The following is an 18725-nucleotide window of genomic DNA, read 5'->3' on the forward strand; positions in this document are numbered from 1 at the left end:
ACCGGTTATTGTACTCCATAGTAACAGGCAAGAGTAGGCTATGGGACTATTATATAAAAGCTTGCCATAAACACAGTGTTGAACTCCTATTCCTTCTAGGTTACAGATATGCGTAATGTGGTATTCCATGAGCGAAGGCCATGGGATGAGTTCCCTGGTACTGGTCAAAGTGTTGGAGGGGCAGAAGGTCATTTAAGAGAGACCAGCAACATGAACGGTAAGCACAGACTTACTATGAATAAAGTAAGTGTACAAGGAGAGCACTAAGTATTTTTGGGGGTGGGTGGAGGTGGCAGTGTCTTCTGTTCATTATTGCCATATTCAGTGGACAACTACAATCAAACATTGTAATTTACATAGAAGAAAACAAAGATTATGCAGCACCCATATAATGCTTACAGTAAACTGGTAAATAATAGGTGAATTGCAAAAGGTACATACATCCTAGTGTAGTGAGACTTCAAAAAAACATGATATACAGTAGGTGTGATAATAAATTACCCCTTTGAATAAAAAAAGTGCCTGCTGTCCCAAAGCACCTCCTGTTTTGAAGGTGAAAGAACTTCGAAGGTCTGCGAAAAGTATAATTGACACATTATAGTAAAATAAAATCAATTCCCAACTTAAGTGACTTGCAATATATAAATAGGTGACCTCGTACAAATAATAAAAAGTGAATTGCTTATTTGTTTAAATGACGGCCTTTGAAATCCCTGTTGGAGAAAGACATACTTAGCTGGTACTTTAAGACTATAAAAGGAATATTAAGGTACCACGGTTAAATTCTCAATTAGGTGATGTACATTAACCCATCTCCATGTATCCTTAAATATGTTACACTATATGGTCACCTCCTATTGTTTTTTATATAACGTTTATGGAGACATACAGGCAGTCAGGCACATGAGAAAAGTGCAGCGAGTAGTACTATATATTAGGGCTGTACATTGACTATTTGTTGTGTATTTTTTCCTCCGTAAAGGGGTGGGGCGGGTACTAATTACCCAGGCCTGGGGGCATAGACCAGCCTTGGAGGAGGAGGAGGAGGAGGAATCACCCCCACCTTGGCGTAGTATTCTTAGTCACAGTTGTAACAAGTGTGCATGGCCACATCTCTGTGTTTGGCCACTCCTTCTCTAGCACACAGACCTGCTGTTTGTTGTGGCGGCCTTGATTACTGCATTCATATAATAAATGTTAAACTATTCTAAGATTTATTGGATACAGATTTTTTTTTAATAATGCAAACCCTTATTGGTCCGGCTACAGTTTGCCAGTATAAGTGCACCAAACCTTGGAGACATTATATTATTTCTCTGACGTCCTAAGTGGATGCTGGGGACTCCGTCAGGACCATGGGGATTAGCGGCTCCGCAGGAGACAGGGCACAAAACTAAAGCTTTAGGATCAGGTGGTGTGTACTGGCTCCTCCCCCTATGACCCTCCTCCAAGCCTCAGTTAGGTTTTTGTGCCCGTCCGAGCAGGGTGCAATCTAGGTGGCTCTCTTAAGGAGCTGCTTAGAAAAAGTTTTTAGGTTTCTTATTTTCAGTGAGTCCTGCTGGCAACAGGCTCACTGCATCGAGGGACTTAGGGGAGAGAAGTTCAACTCACCTGCGTGCAGGATGGATTGGCTTCTTAGGCTACTGGACACCATTAGCTCCAGAGGGAGTCGGAACAGAGGTCTCACCCTGGGGTTCGTCCCGGAGCCGCGCCGCCGACCCCCCTTGCAGATGCTGAAGATTGAAGGTCCAGAAACCGGCGGCAGAAGGCTTTTCAGTCTTCATGAAGGTAGCGCACAGCACTGCAGCTGTGCGCCATTGTTGTCACACACTTCACACCAACGGTCACGGAGGGTGCAGGGTGTTGCTGGGGGCGCCCTGGGCAGCAATGTATAATACCTTATTCTGGCTAAAAATACATCACATATAGCCCCTGGAGGCTATATGGATGTATTTAACCCCTGCCAGGTCTCAGAAAAACGGGAGAAGAAGCCCGCCGAAAAGGGGGCGGGGCCTATTCTCCTCAGCACACAGCGCCATTTTCCCTCACAGAAAGGCTGGTGGGAAGGCTCCCAGGCTCTCCCCTGCACTGCACTACAGAAACAGGGTTAAAACAGAGAGGGGGGGCACTTATTTGGCGATATGTATATATATATATATATTAAAATGCTATAAGGGAAAAACACTTATATAAAGGTTGTCCCTGTATAATATAGCGTTTTTGGTGTGTGCTGGCAAACTCTCCCTCTGTCTCCCCAAAGGGCTAGTGGGGTCCTGTCCTCTATCAGAGCATTCCCTGTGTGTGTGCTGTGTGTCGGTACTTGTGTGTCGACATGTATGAGGACGATGTTGGTGAGGAGGCGGAGCAATTGCCGGTAATGGTGATGTCACTCTCTAGGGAGTCGACACCGGAATGGATGGCTTATTTAAGGAATTACGTGATAATGTCAACACGCTGCAAGGTCGGTTGACGACATGAGACGGCCGGCAAACCAATTAGTACCTGTCCAGGCGTCTAAAACACCGTCAGGGGCGTTAAAACGTCCTTTTACCTCAGTCGGTCGACACAGACACAGACACGGACACTGACTCCAGTGTCGACGGTGAAGAAACAAACGTATTTTCCTTTAGGGCCACACGTTACTTGTTAAGGGCAATGAAGGAGATGTTACATATTTCTGATACTACAAGTACCACAAAAAAGGGTATTATGTGGAGTATGAAAAAACTACATGTGGTTTTTCCTGAATCAGATAAATTAAATGAAGTGTGTGATGATGCGTGGGTTTCCCCCGATAGAAAATTATTGGCGGTATACCCTTTCCCGCCAGAAGTTATGGCGCGTTGGGAAACACACCTTAGGGTGGATAAGGCGCTCACACGCTTATAAAAACAAGTGACGTTACCGTCTCCAGATACGGACGCCCTCAAGGAGCCAACTGATAGGAGGTTGGAAAATATCCTAAAAAGTATATACACACATACTGGTGTTATACTGCGACCAGCGATCGCCTCAGCCTGGATGGGCAGCGCTGGGGTGGCTTGGTCGGATTCCCTGACTGGAAATATTGATACCCTTGACAGGGACAGTATTTTATTGACTATAGAGCATTTAAAAGATGCATTTCTATATATGCGAAACTCTGGCATCAAGAGTAAGTGCGATGTCCATATCTGCCAGACGATGTTTATGGACACGACAGTGGTCAGGTGATGCAGATTCCAAACGGCACATGGAAGTATTGCCGTATAAAGGGGAGGAGTTATTTGGGGTCGGTCCATCGGACCTGGTGGCCACGGCAACAGCTAGAAAATCCACCTTTTTTACCCCAAGTCACATCTCAGCAGAAAAAGACATAGTCTTTTCAGCCTCAGTCCTTTCGTCCCCATAATATCTGCCCAGGGATAGAGGTAAGGGAAGAAGACTGCAGCAGGCAGCCCATTCCCAGGAACAGAAGCCTTCCACCGCTTCTGCCAAGTCCTCAGCATGACGCTGGGGCCGTACAAACAGGTGCGGTGGGGGGTCGTCTCAAGAGTTTCAGCACGCAGTGGGCTCACTCGCAAGTGGACCCCTGGATCCTACAAGTAGTATCCCAGGGGTACAGATTGGAAATTCGAGACGTCTCCCCCTCGCAGGTTCCTGAAGTTTGCTTTACCAACGTCTACCTCCGACAGGGAGGCAGTATTGGAAACAATTCACAAGCTGTATTCCCAGCAGGTGATAATCAAAGTACCCCTCCTACTACAAGTAAAGGGGTATTATTCCACACTATATTGTGGTACTGAAGCCAGACGGCTCGGTGAGACCTATTCTAAATGGAGTCACTCAGAGCAGTGATAGCGAACCAGGAAGAAGGGGACTATATGGTGTCCCTGGACATCAAGGATGCTTACCTCCATGTCCAAATTTGCCCTTCTCACAAAGGGTACTTCAGGTTCGTGGTACAAAACTGTCACTATCAGTTTCAGACGCTGCCGTTTGGATTGTCCACGGCACCCCGGGTCTTTACCAAGGTAATGGCCGAAATGATGATTCTTCTTCAAAGAAAAGGCGTCTTAATTATCCCTTACTTGGACGATCTCCTGATAAGGGCAAGGTCCAGAGAACAGTTGGAGGTCTGAGTAGCACTATCTCAAGTAGTTCTACGACAGCACGGGTGGATTCTAAATATTCCAAAATCGCAGCTGTCTCCGACGACACGTCTGCTGTCCCTAGGGATGATTCTGGACACAGTCCAGAAAAAGGTGTTTCTCCCGGAGGAGAAAGCCAGGGAGTTATCCGAGCTAGTCAGGAACCTCCAAAAACCAGGAAAAGTGTCAGTGCATCATTGCACAAGGGTCCTGGGAAAAATGGTGGCTTCTTACGAAGCGATTCCATTCGGCAGATTTCACGCAAGAACTTTTCAGTGGGATCTGCTGGACAAATGGTCCGGATCGCATCTTCAGATGCATCAGCGGATAACCCTGTCTCCAAGGACAAGGGTGTCTCTTCTGTGGTGGCTGCAGAGTGCTCATCTACTAAAGTGCCACAGTTATGCATTCAGGACTGGGTCCTGGTGACCACGGATTCCAGCTTGAAAGGCTGGGGAGCAGTCACACAGGGAAAAAATTTCCAGGGAGTGTGATTAAGTCTGGGGACTTCTCTCCGCATAAATATACTGGAGCTAAGAGCAATTTACAATGCTCTAAGCTTAGCAAGACCTCTGCTTCAAGGTCAGCTGGTATTGATCCAGTGGGACAACATCACGGCAGTCGCCCACGTAAACAGACAGGGCGGCACAAGAAGCAGGAGGACAATGGCAGAAACTGCAAGGATTCTTCGCTGGGCGGAAAATCATGTGATAGCACTGTCAGCAGTTTTCATTCCGGGAGTGGACAACTGGGAAGCAGACTTCCTCAGCACGACCTCCACCCGGGAGAGTGGGGACTTCATCGAGAAGTTGTTTCCACATGATTGTGCACCGTTGGGAAAGACCAAAGGTGGACATGATGGCGTCCCGCCTGAACAAAAAACTGGACAGGTATTGCGCCAGGTCAAGAGACCCTCAGGAAATAGCTGTGGACGTTCTGGTAACACCATGGGTGTACCAGTCGGTGTATGTGTTCCCTCCTCTGCTTCTCATACCAAAGGTACTGAGAATTATAAGACGTAGAGGAGTAAGAACTATACTCGTGGCTCCGGATGGGCCAAGAAGGACTTGGTACCCGGAACTTCATGAGATGCTCACAGAGGACTCAGGGCCTCTGCCGATAAGAAGGGACTTGCTTCAGCAAGTACCATGTCTGTTCCAAGACTTACCGCGGGTGCGTTTGACGGCATGGCGGTTGAACGCCGGATCCTAAGGGGAAAAAGGCATTCCGGAAGAGGTCATTCCTACCCTGGTCAAAGCCAGGAAGGAGGTGACCGCACAACATTATCACCACATGTGGCGAAAATATGTTGCGTGGTGTGAGGCCAGGAAGGCCCCACGAAGAAATTTCAACTCGGTCGATTCCTGCATTTCCTGCAAACAGGAGTGTCTATGGGCCTCAAATTGGGGTCCATTAAGGTTCAAATTTCGGCCCTGTCGATTTTCTTCCAGAAAGAATTGGCTTCAGTTCCTGAAGTCCAGAAATTTGACAAGGGAGTACTGCATATACAACCCCCTTTTGTGCCTCCAGTGGCACTGTGGGATCTCAACGTAGTCCTGGGATTCCTCAAATCACGTTGGTTTAAACCGCTCAAATCTGTGGATTTGAAATATCTCACATGGAAAGTGACCATGATGTTGGCCCTGGCCTCGGCCAGGCGAGTGTCAGAATTGGCGGCTTTGTCTCACAAAAGCCCATATCTGATTGTCCATTCGGACAGGGCAGAGCTGCGGACTCGTCCCCAGTTTCTCCCTAAGGTGGTGTCAGCGTTTCATCTGAACCAGCTTATTGTGGTGCCTGCGGCTACTAGAGACTTGGAGGACTCCAAGTTGCTAGATGTTGTCAGGGCCCTGAAAATATAGATTTCCAGGACGGCTGGAGTCAGGAAAACTGACTTGCTGTTATCCTGTATGCACCCAAAAAACTGGGTGCTCTTGCTTCTAAGCAGACGATTGCTAGTTGAATGTGTAGTACAATTCAGCTTGCACATTCTGTGGCAGGACTGCCACAGCCAAAATATATAAATGCCCATTCCACAAGGAAGGTGGGCTCATCTTGGGCGACTGCCCGAGGGGTCTCGGCTTTACAACTTTGCCGAGCTGCTACTTGGTCAGGGGCACACCCTGGCTGAGGAGGACCTGGAGTTCTCTCACTCGGTGCTGCAGAGTCATCCGCACTCTCCCGCCCGTTTGGGAGCTTTGGTATAATCCCCATGGTCCTGACGGAGTCCCCAGCATCCACTTAGGACGTCAGAGAAAATAAGATTTTACTTACCGATAAATCTATTTCTCGTAGTCCGTAGTGGATGCTGGGCGCCCATCCCAAGTGCGGATTGTCTGCAATACTTGTACATAGTTATTGTTACAAAAAAATCGGGTTGTTATTGTTGTGAGCCGTCTGTTCAGAGGCTCCTACGTTTGTCATACTGTTAACTGGGTTTAGATCACAAGTTATACGGTGTGATTGGTGTGGCTGGTATGAGTCTTACCCAGGATTCAATATCCTTCCTTATTGTGTACGCTCATCCGGGCACAGTATCCTAACTGAGGCTTGGAGGAGGGTCATAGGGGGAGGAGCCAGTACACACCACCTGATCCTAAAGCTTTAGTTTTGTGCCCTGTCTCCTGCGGAGCCGCTAATCCCCATGGTCCTGACGGAGTCCCCAGCATCCACTACGGACTACGAGAAATAGATTTATCGGTAAGTAAAATCTTATTTTTATAAATGCGCTGAAGAAGTGTCTATAGAGTTTATTATACACACGGTTAAAGGCAGGTGTTACTTGGTTGTATCTGTGCTATCCATTTTTAGGTCCACGACTTTCTGTGGAACAGTTCTTGAGCAGACTCCCTAAATCTATTATACATGGTGGGCGTGTCTTGGATATTCAGGGACCAATCAGAGAAGCACTACAGGTAATTATATTGCTCCCACAGGCTAACTTTGTATGGCAGTCGTTCCCAAACTTTTTGGAATCATTGAGCCCTAGAGTATCATCATTTTTTCCATGGGACCCCTAGGCCAAAAGTTTCTTATTGTGAAATTCAAAATAACATTAAATTAAGTAAATTGTGTTTCTGCTGCGGGGTACACTGGGCTCCACAAGGATAGACATAGGGGGTGTAGAGTAGGATCTTGATCCGAGGCACCAACAGGCTGAAAAGCTTTGACTGTTCCCAGAATGCATAGCGCTGCCTCCTCTATAACCCCGCCTCCCTGCACAGGAGCTAAGTTTTGTAGTTGGTGCTGCAGATAGCAGGCACATAACAGAGGGGCTGCTTCAGGCAGCCCTAAGAAGAGCTTTTTTGAAGAAAAAGTGAAGACTACAAGGGCAGCAGCAGTGTGTAAATGTCAGGAGACATTCACTGCTGCAGCTCCAGCTCTCCCCAGCGGCGCTGTACACTCCCGAGCCCTGGTTGCCGGGTAACTACAGCAGGAGGCACCGGTTTTCTTCATGGTCAGGCACACACGACGGGGGCTCTCCGGGATTGCGTGGCCGCGCTTTGGGAGGTGGTGAGTGGGTCCCGCTTGCGGGACCCGTACTTTTTTGCGATCCGGCGCGGTCAGTGGGAGGCGGGCCGCGCGCGCGCTGGCGGTGGACACTGTGGCAGTACAGGCGATCCCACTAGATCACCAGGACATGGGTGCAGGTCATGTTTTCCCTTAAAACCATTTTAATAGTAGCCCACAGTACCCGGTGGTTTTGCCAGCAGGGGGATAAGGCTTAGACCTGGAGCCCCTCCCCCAGCCCCAGGGCGCCATTTCACCGCAAATGTTCCCACCCTGGAGCTGCATATCTGTCTCTCCCTCACTCCCTGTCAGTGTCTGGGCGCCATTTCTCTCAGCTACACTGTTCCTGGGACTGCTTGGGCAAATCCTCCTATGTAAAGCCGCCTGGTTGTCAGCGCTGTGACTTTACATGACACTTAAGTATTCTACCTGCCTTTTAGACAGTGTTAGTTAAGAAAGAGTGCATTTAGTCAGGGTTTTCTAGTACAATTACCCTGTGCTATACATCCAGTTCTTACTGTGCAGTGTTATATCTATTGACTACATAGCTATATAAGCTAGTCCAGTGCAGTATTATTGTTAGTAATAACCTCTGCATTGTACAACTGTGACTATATGTGTGTGCATTAGCTCGCTGAGTGGTGTCCATTCCGTGTCTCTCACTCAACTTGCTATCCCTATATTCTATAACCTGAGGGGGCTTGGTGCGTCAGGTTTTATATTTATATAGGATTTTCACAAGATATACCTTAATACGTATTTTTCTCTGTGATTTTAGTCACCATTTCTCTATCGTCCTAGTGGATGCTGGGGTTCCTGAAAGGACCATGGGGAATAGCGGCTCCGCAGGAGACAGGGCACAAAAGTAAAGCTTTCCGATTAGGTGGTGTGCACTGGCTCCTCCCCCTATGACCCTCCTCCAAGCCAGTTAGATTTTTGTGCCCGGCCGAGAAGGGTGCAATCTAGGTGGCTCTCCTAAAGAGCTGCTTAGAGAAAGTTTAGCTTAGGTTTTTTATTTTACAGTGAGTCCTGCTGGCAACAGGATCACTGCAACGAGGGACTTAGGGGAGAAGAAGTGAACTCACCTGCGTGCAGGATGGATTGGCTTCTTGGCTACTGGACATCAGCTCCAGAGGGACGATCACAGGTACAGCCTGGATGGTCACCGGAGCCTCGCCGCCGGCCCCCTTGCAGATGCTGAAACATGAAGAGGTCCAGAATCGGCGGCAGAAGACTCCTCAGTCTTCTAAAGGTAGCGCACAGCACTGCAGCTGTGCGCCATTTTCCTCTCAGCACACTTCACACGGCAGTCACTGAGGGTGCAGGGCGCTGGGAGGGGAGCGCCCTGGGAGGCAAATGAAAACCTATTTGGCTAAAAAATACCTCACATATAGCCTCCGGGGCTATATGGAGATATTTAACCCCTGCCAGAATACACTAAAGAGCGGGAGACGAGCCCGCCGGAAAAGGGGCGGGGCCTATCTCCTCAGCACACAGCGCCATTTTTCCTTACACAGCTCCGCTGGTCAGGACGGCTCCCAGGTCTCTCCCCTGCACTGCACTACAGAAACAGGGTAAAACAAGAGAGGGGGGGCAAAATAGTGGCAAAAATTATATTATAAAAGCAGCTATACAGGGAGCACTTATTATAAGGCTATCCCTGTCATATATAGCGCTTTTGGTGTGTGCTGGCAAACTCTCCCTCTGTCTCCCCAAAGGGCTAGTGGGGTCCTGTCTTCGTTAAGAGCATTCCCTGTGTGTCTGCTGTGTGTCGGTACGTGTGTGTCGACATGTATGAGGACGATATTGGTGTGGAGGCGGAGCAATTGCCAAATATGGGGATGTCACCTCCTAGGGGGTCGACACCAGAATGGATGCCTTTATTTATGGAATTACGGGATAGTGTCAACACGCTAAAGCAGTCGTTTGTCGACATGAGACGGCCGGACAATCAGTTAGTGCCTGTCCAGGCGCCTCAAACACCGTCAGGGGCTGTAAAACGCCCTTTGCCTCAGTCGGTCGACACAGACCCAGACACAGGCACTGATTCCAGTGGCGACGGTGACGAATCAACCGTATTTTCCAGTAGGGCCACACGTTATATGATTTTGGCAATGAAGGAGGCGTTACATTTAGCTGATACTACTGGTACCACTAAACAGGGTATTATGTGGGGTGTGAAAAAACTACCTATAGTTTTTCCTGAATCAGAAGAACTAAATGATGTATGTGATGAAGCGTGGGTTGCCCCCGATAAAAAGATGCTAATTTCAAAGAAGTTATTAGCTTTATACCCTTTCCCGTCAGAGGTTAGGGCGCGCTGGGAAACACCTCCTAGGGTGGATAAGGCGCTCACACGCTTATCTAAACAAGTGGCGTTACCCTCTCCTGAGACGGCCGCACTTAAAGATCCAACAGATAGGAGGATGGAAAATATCCAAAAAAGTATATACACACATACAGGTGTTATACTACGACCAGCTATAGCGTCAGCCTGGATGTGCAGTGCTGGAGTAGTTTGGTCAGAGTCCCTGATTGAAAATATTGATACCCTGGATAGGGACAATGTTTTACTGTCTTTAGAGCAAATAAAGGATGCATTTCTTTATATGCGTGATGCACAGAGGGATATCTGCACACTGGCATCACGGGTAAGTGCTATGTCCATTTCGGCCAGAAGAAGTTTATGGACGCGACAGTGGTCAGGCGATGCGGACTCAAAACGGCATATGGAAGTTTTGCCGTATAAAGGGGAGGAGTTATTTGGAGTCGGTCTATCAGATTTGGTGGCCACGGCTACAGCCGGGAAATCCACCTTTTTACCTCAAGCTACTCCCCAACAGAAAAAGACACCGACTTTTCAACCGCAGTCCTTTCGTTCCTTTAAAAACAAGAGAGCAAAGGGATATTCATATCTGCCACGAGGCAGAGGAAGGGGGAAGAGACACCAACAGGCAGCTCCTTCCCAGGAACAGAAGCCCTCCCCCGCTTCTACAAAAGCCTCAGCATGACGCTGGGGCTTCTCAAGCGGACTCGGGGGCGGTGGGCGGTCGTCTCAAGCATTTCAGCGCGCAGTGGGCTCACTCGCAGGTAGATCCCTGGATCCTGCAGATAATATCTCAGGGGTACAGGTTGGAACTAGAGACAGATCCGCCTCGCCGTTTCCTGAAGTCTGCTTTACCAACGTCCCCCTCCGAAAGGGAGACGGTTTTGGAAGCCATTCACAAGCTGTACTCTCAGCAGGTGATAGTCAAGGTACCTCTTCTACAACAGGGAAAGGGGTATTATTCCACTCTATTTGTGGTACCGAAGCCGGACGGCTCGGTAAGACCTATTCTAAATCTGAAGTCCTTGAACCTGTACATAAAGAAGTTCAAGTTCAAAATGGAGTCACTCAGAGCAGTGATAGCGAACCTGGAAGAAGGGGACTTTATGGTGTCCTTGGACATCAAGGATGCGTACCTCCACGTTCCAATTTACCCCTCACACCAGGGGTACCTCAGGTTCGTTGTACAAAACTGTCACTATCAGTTTCAGACGCTGCCGTTCGGATTGTCCACGGCACCTCGGGTCTTTACAAAGGTAATGGCCGAGATGATGATTCTTCTTCGAAGAAAAGGCGTATTAATTATCCCATACTTGGACGATCTCCTAATAAGGGCAAGGTCCAGAGAACAGCTAGAGAGGGGATTAGCACTGTCTCAAGAAGTGCTAAAACAACACGGCTGGATTCTGAATATTCCAAAATCCCAGTTAATGCCGACAACTCGTCTGCTGTTCCTAGGGATGATTCTGGACACGGTTCAGAAAAAGGTTTTTCTCCCGGAGGAAAAAGCCAAGGAGTTGTCCGAGCTTGTCAGGAACCTCCTAAAACCAGGAAAGGTGTCTGTACATCAATGCACAAGAGTCCTGGGAAAAATGGTGGCTTCTTACGAAGCAATTCCATTCGGCAGATTCCATGCACGAATTTTCCAGAGGGATCTGTTAGACAAATGGTCAGGGTCGCATCTTCAGATGCACCAGCGGATAACCCTGTCTCCAAGGACAAGGGTATCTCTTCTGTGGTGGTTGCAGAGTGCTCATCTATTGGAGGGCCGCAGATTCGGCATACAGGATTGGATCCTGGTGACCACGGACGCCAGCCTGAGAGGCTGGGGAGCAGTCACACAAGGAAGAAACTTCCAGGGAGTGTGGACGAGCCTGGAAACGTCTCTTCACATAAACATTCTGGAACTAAGAGCAATCTACAATGCTCTAAGCCAGGCAGAACCTCTGCTTCAAGGAAAACCGGTGTTGATCCAGTCGGACAACATCACGGCAGTCGCCCATGTGAACAGACAGGGCGGCACAAGAAGCAGGAGTGCAATGGCAGAAGCTGCAAGGATTCTTCGCTGGGCAGAGAATCATGTGATAGCACTGTCAGCAGTGTTCATCCCGGGAGTGGACAACTGGGAAGCAGACTTCCTCAGCAGACACGACCTTCACCCGGGAGAGTGGGGACTTCATCCGGAAGTCTTCCACATGCTGGTAACCCGTTGGGAAAGACCAATGGTGGACATGATGGCGTCTCGCCTCAACAAAAAACTGGACAGGTATTGCGCCAGGTCAAGAGATCCGCAGGCAATAGCTGTGGACGCGCTGGTAACGCCTTGGGTGTACCAGTCGGTGTATGTGTTTCCTCCTCTGCCTCTCATACCAAAAGTATTGAGAATTATACGGCAAAGAGGCGTAAGAACGATACTAGTGGTTCCGGATTGGCCAAGAAGGACTTGGTACCCGGAACTTCAAGAGATGATCACGGAAGATCCGTGGCCTCTACCTCTAAGGAGGGACTTGCTTCAGCAGGGTCCCTGTCTGTTTCAAGACTTACCGCGGCTGCGTTTGACGGCATGGCGGTTGAACGCCGGATCCTAAAGGAAAAAGGCATGCCGGAAGAAGTCATTCCTACTTTGATTAAAGCAAGGAAGGAAGTAACCGTGCAACACTATCACCGCATTTGGCGAAGATATGTTGCGTGGTGCGAGGATCGGAGTGCTCCGACGGAGGAATTTCAACTGGGTCGATTCCTACATTTCCTGCAATCAGGATTGTCTATGGGTCTCAAATTGGGATCTATTAAGGTTCAAATTTCGGCCCTGTCGATTTTCTTTCAAAAAGAATTGGCTTCAGTTCCTGAAGTCCAGACTTTTGTTAAGGGAGTGCTGCATATACAGCCTCCTGTGGTGCCTCCAGTGGCACCGTGGGATCTCAATGTGGTTTTGGAATTTCTAAAATCTCATTGGTTTGAACCACTAAAAAAGGTGGATTTAAAATATCTCACATGGAAAGTGACCATGTTACTAGCCCTGGCTTCGGCCAGGAGAGTGTCAGAACTGGCAGCTTTATCTTACAAAAGCCCATATCTGATTTTCCATTCGGACAGGGCAGAACTGCGGACTCGTCCGCATTTTCTCCCTAAGGTGGTGTCAGCATTTCATCTGAACCAGCCTATTGTAGTGCCTGCGGCTACAAGTGACTTGGAGGACTCCAAGTTACTGGACGTTGTCAGAGCATTAAAAATATATATTGCAAGGACAGCTGGAGTCAGAAAATCTGACTCGTTGTTTATATTGTATGCACCCAACAAGATGGGTGCTCCTGCGTCTAAGCAGACGATTGCTCGTTGGATCTGTAGCACAATCCAACTTGCACATTCTGTGGCAGGCCTGCCACAGCCTAAATCTGTAAAGGCCCACTCCACAAGGAAGGTGGGCTCATCTTGGGCGGCTGCCCGAGGGGTCTCGGCATTACAACTTTGCCGAGCAGCTACGTGGTCAGGGGAGAACACGTTTGTAAAATTTTACAAATTTGATACTCTGGCTAAGGAGGACCTGGAGTTCTCTCATTCGGTGCTGCAGAGTCATCCGCACTCTCCCGCCCGTTTGGGAGCTTTGGTATAATCCCCATGGTCCTTTCAGGAACCCCAGCATCCACTAGGACGATAGAGAAAATAAGAATTTACTTACCGATAATTCTATTTCTCGGAGTCCGTAGTGGATGCTGGGCGCCCATCCCAAGTGCGGATTATCTGCAATAATTGTACATAGTTATTGTTAACTAATTCGGGTTATTGTTAAGAAGCCATCTTTCAGAGGCTCCTCTGTTATCATACTGTTAACTGGTTTTGATCACAAGTTGTACGGTGTGATTGGTGTGGCTGGTATGAGTCTTACCCGGGATTCAAAATTCCTCCCTTATTGTGTACGCTCGTCCGGGCACAGTACCTAACTGGCTTGGAGGAGGGTCATAGGGGGAGGAGCCAGTGCACACCACCTGATCGGAAAGCTTTACTTTTGTGCCCTGTCTCCTGCGGAGCCGCTATTCCCCATGGTCCTTTCAGGAACCCCAGCATCCACTCCGGACTCCGAGAAATAGAATTATCGGTAAGTAAATTCTTATTATCTCACCTATATCTCTGCTTGTGCTGACTACACTGCGCAGGGGTTTGGGTAAGAGGTATTGTGCAGCTGCCAATTGTACTGTGTTACCTGATACTGCAAGTTATAGCATGTCTGCTTCTGCGGGTAACGGTTCTGGGGCTGAACACACTGCCGGTGTTGCTGAAGCCACAGATCCCTATGAGGAGAATATAGCAGCTGTGGGCCCTGGTTCTGGGGGCTCCTTGCCCTCCAGTGGGACTGTGGCAACGGAGGTACATAATGACCCACCGTGGGCTTCTTTTTTCCACGCTTCTACATACGCTAGTTAATAAACTAACACCCCCTATGGGACCCCCTGTGCCGGTGCAACCGTATGTGGTCCCTGCAGCTAACCCGCCGTGGGCGGACAATTTATCTGCTCAATTGAAAAAGTTGAACCAGTCCCTGACTACTAAAAAGTCTGACCTTCGCTTGCCTAAGCCCAAGGGGTCCTCTAAGCGAGCTCTTATCTCCTCACAATCAACCTCTGTCACTGACACCTCGTCTGATGAAGATGGCACTTACACTGACCCCACGGATTCTGACACAGATACTGCTGATGGGGAGGGTAGTTCACATGTGGATGTTCCTGATCTTTTGGAGGCTATTAAGTTGATTTTACAGATTACGGATGATCCCGAGCCATCCGTCCCTCCTAAGAAACCAGATAGGTTCAAGCGTCAGAAGGTGGTTAAACAAGTTTTACCTCACTCTGACCACCTAGTGGATATACGTCAGGAACCCTGGGAAAACCCGGGTAAGAAATTTGTGCCTCAAAAGAAGATGCTGGCTCGCTATCCCCTCGCACCAGAGCGGTCTAAAAATTGGGAAACGCCTCCTCCAGTAGACTCACATGTGGCTAGGATGGTGGTTTCCTCAGCTCTACCTGTCACTACCGTCACGTCTCTGAAAGAGCCTACAGATAAACGTGTGGAGGGTTGTCTGAAAGCGATTTACACCCTCACGGGTGCTGCACAAAGGCCCACTATTGCAACAACATGGGCTGCAGAGGCTATTGAAGCATGGGCCTTGGAGTTAGAAGCTGAAATCTCTTCTGACCATGCTAGACAATGCTTGTCATATATTGTCACAGCTTCTCACTATATTAAAGAGGCGGCTTCTGATGCCGGTATCCTAGCAGCCAAGGCCTCTACTACATCAGTCCTGGCTCGTCGGATATTGTGGCTGAGATCCTGGTCTGTGGATCTGGACTCTAGAAAAACCCTGGAGGTACTGCCTTTCAAGGGAGATATTCTGTTTGGGGAGGACTTAAATAAGATTGTGGCTGACTTGGCTACTGCCAAAACTGCCTGTCTGCCAAGTACGGCTCCTTCTGTGTCGAAGGCTAAAGGTACTTCCTTTCGCCCTTCAGGTAAAGCAAAAGGTCAGGCGTACAGCAAGCAGTCCCGCACTTCCAAACCTGGTAAGTCAAAGCCCAAAAGAGCCTGGGCGGCCCGTCAGCCAGCTTCCAAGACCGATAAGCCTGCCGCATGACGGGGCAGGCCTCTCCCTGGGGGATCCCAGGGTGAGGGGCCGGCTTCTAGGGTATACCCAGGAATGGTTGAAGACCACTTCAGATGCCTGGGTACGGGAAGTCGTCACGCAAGGTTACTCCATAGCCTTCAAAAACCGACCCCCTCAACGATTTTGCCGGACAGACGTCCCGTTGGACCAAACAAAGGCAAACACTCTACATTCGGTGTACAGACCCTCCTGGATACAGGAGCCATAGTACAGGTGCCTCTGGCGCAGAGGGGCCGGGGGTACTATTCTCCGCTGTTTCTAGTCCCAAAACTGAACGGGTACTCGCGGCCCATTCTAAACCCTCAAGGCATTGAACAGGTTTGTGAAGGTTTCCAAGTTCCGTATGGAAACCCTTCGCTCTATAGTTCTGGCCTTGGAACCGGGGGGACTACATGGTCTCCCTGGACATACAGGATGCTTACCTGCATATTCCTATAGCAGCGTCACATCAGCAATACCTGAGGTTTGCTATTGGCAACCTCCATTACCAGTTTCGGGCGTTACCTTTTGGTTTAACTACGGCTCCGCAAGTCTTCACCAATGTTATGGCAGTGATGACGGTGGTACTCCGCCGTCAAGGGGTCAGGATATTGCCTTATCTGGACGACTTGTTAATCCTGGCAAATTCCCCAGAACTTCTCCTACGTCAAATGGATATGACTGTCCGGTTTCTACAAGCCCACGGGTGGCTCATCAACTGGAAGAAATCCTCCCTGGTCCCTGCTCAAAGCATGGTGCACCTGGGAGCGCTATTGGACACTCACAACCAGAAAGTCTTGAAGCTTCAGGACAGGATTCATTGCTTCCTTTCTCGTCCGCAAGTGTCGATACATTCGGCGATGCAGGTGCTGGGCCTCATGGTCTCAGCATTCAACATGGTGGAGTATGCTCAATTCCATTCTCGCCCCCTCCAGAAGCTAATTCTAGCCAAGTGGGACGGCCTGCCTCACCAGATCATGTCTCACATGATCTCATTGACTCCGGAGGTCCGTCTGTCGCTGCTCTGGTGGCTCCAGGACCAACAATTGTGCAGGGGCCATTCCTTCTGGATATCCAACTGGGTCCTGTTAATGACAGATGCCAGTCTAAGAAGTTGGGGCGCGGTGCTGGAGCAACACTCCCTTCAGGGTCGGTGGACCAAGGAGGAATCCCTCCTCTCGATCAACATTCTGGAATTGCGGGCGGTCTTCAATGCATTGAACCTAGCCCAGCATTTAATTCAGAACCGTCCTGTTCAAGTACAGTCGGACAACGCCACCACAGTGGCTTACATAAATCATCAAGGCGGCACTCGAAGCCGTTTGGCAATGAAGGAAGTCTCACGGATTCTACATTGGGCGGAACGCCATCTGCCGGCCATATCGGCAATATTCATTCCGGGAGTCCTGAATTGGGAAGCGGACTTTCTCAGTCGTCAGGACGTACATGCTAGCGAGTGGGGCCTCCATCCAGAAGTGTTTCAACTCCTAGTGGAAAAGGGGGGCCTTCCAGACGTAGATCTGATGGCGTCTCGACACAATCACAAGGTTCCGGTCTTCGGAGCAAGGACAAGGGATCCTCAAGCAGCATTCGTGAATGCGCTGGCGGTGCCGTGGCGGTTTCGGCTACCGTACGTGTTCCCTCCGGTGTCACTCCTGCCCAGGGTAATTCGGAAGTTCAAGCAAGAAAAAGGAATTCTGCTTCTCATAGCTCCAGCGTGGCCCAGACGGCACTGGTTCTCAGACCTGCAAGGCCTATCGTCAGAGCGTCCAATTCTACTTCCACAATGCCCAGACCTCCTCGTTCAGGGCCCCTGTGTCTACCAGGACCTTGCCAGGCTGTCTTTGACGGCGTGGCTCTTGAAGCTTCCGTCTTAAGGGCTAAAGGGTTTTCTGAGGCGGTCATTCAAACTATGTTGCGGGCCCGGAAACCGGCTTCGGCTCAGATTTACTATAGGGTCTGGCATTCTTACTTTGTTTGGTGCGCATCTAACGATTATGACGCTTCCAAGTTTAGTACAGCCAAGTTGTTGGCCTTTCTTCAGCAGGACCTGAACTTAGGCCTGCGTCTGGCCTCCCTCAAGGTTCAAATATCTGCCTTGTCGGTGTGGTTTCAGAGAAAAATTGCGACCTTCCCTGATGTGCATACCTTTACTCAGGGTGTGTTGCGTATCCAACCTCCCTATGTCCCGCCTGTGGCTCCTTGGGACTTGTCGGTGGTTTTGGAGGCGTTACAAGAGTCTCCGTTTGAACCTCTTGGTTCAGCTGATCTTAAGTGGCTTTCCCTTAAGGTGGTGTTTCTGCTGGCTATTGCCTCAGTTAGTAGAGTGTCGAATTTGGGTGCCTTGTCCTGTAGTTCCCCATATCTGATATTTCACCGTGACCGGGCGGTTCTTAGGACTCGTCACGGATATTTACCTAAGGTGGTTTCTTCGTTCCACCTTAACCAGGAGATTGTGGTTCAGGCACTTGTTTCTCCTGATCTGTCTCCCAAAGAGCGGTCTTTGGATGTGGTACGGGCTCTCCGTATCTATATGAAGAGAACTGCTTCTATTAGGAAATCTGATTCTCTCTTTGTGCTGTTTGGATTTCACAAACGGGGCTGGCTTGCTCATAAGCAAACTTTGGCCAGATGGATTAGAATGGTGATTGCACATGCTTATGTGAGGGCTGGCCTCTCGGCTCCTGCTCACATTACAGTACATTCTACTCGGTCTGTGGGACCTTCTTGGGCGGCCCGCCATGGTGCGACCCTTGAACAATTGTGCAAGGCGGCTACGTGGTCCCCTGTGAACATGTTCATAAGGTTCTATGGATGCTTCCTTTGGACGCAGGGTTCTTGTGCCCGCTACAGTGCGTCCCCTCCCATAAGGAAGTGCTTTAGGACATCCCCTATGTCTATCCTTGTGGAGCCCAGTGTACCCCGCAGCAGAAAACGAGTTTTATGGTAAGAACTTACCTTTGTTAAAGCTCTTTCTGCGAGGTACACTGGGCTCCACAAGGCGCCCACCCTGACGCACTTAGCTTCTTTGGGTTGGTATGGCATTAGCCGCTGACACTTCTCCTGTTGTGAGAGTGTGGTGTATGTGGCTACTAACCGTTGTCGTCTCTTTTCCTGCTACTGT

The 18725-nt window shown here is 49.3% G+C and overlaps 1 protein-coding gene across 7 annotated transcripts in view; it reads left to right on the top strand.

The window, feature by feature from the left end:
- The window catches only part of UBXN11 (UBX domain protein 11), a 91261-nt gene that overhangs the window by 56841 nt on the left and 15695 nt on the right, over positions 1-18725 (top strand). For all 7 annotated transcript variants that reach the window (XM_063954731.1, XM_063954733.1, XM_063954728.1 and 4 more), the window contains 2 exons: positions 100-217; positions 6942-7045. In XM_063954731.1, the coding sequence (XP_063810801.1) occupies positions 100-217; positions 6942-7045 (222 nt within the window). The remainder of the gene's footprint in view (positions 1-99; positions 218-6941; positions 7046-18725) is intronic.

Source organism: Pseudophryne corroboree, chromosome 2, assembly GCF_028390025.1.
Source record: "Pseudophryne corroboree isolate aPseCor3 chromosome 2, aPseCor3.hap2, whole genome shotgun sequence".
In the NCBI taxonomy this organism is placed as follows: Eukaryota; Metazoa; Chordata; class Amphibia; order Anura; family Myobatrachidae; genus Pseudophryne; species Pseudophryne corroboree.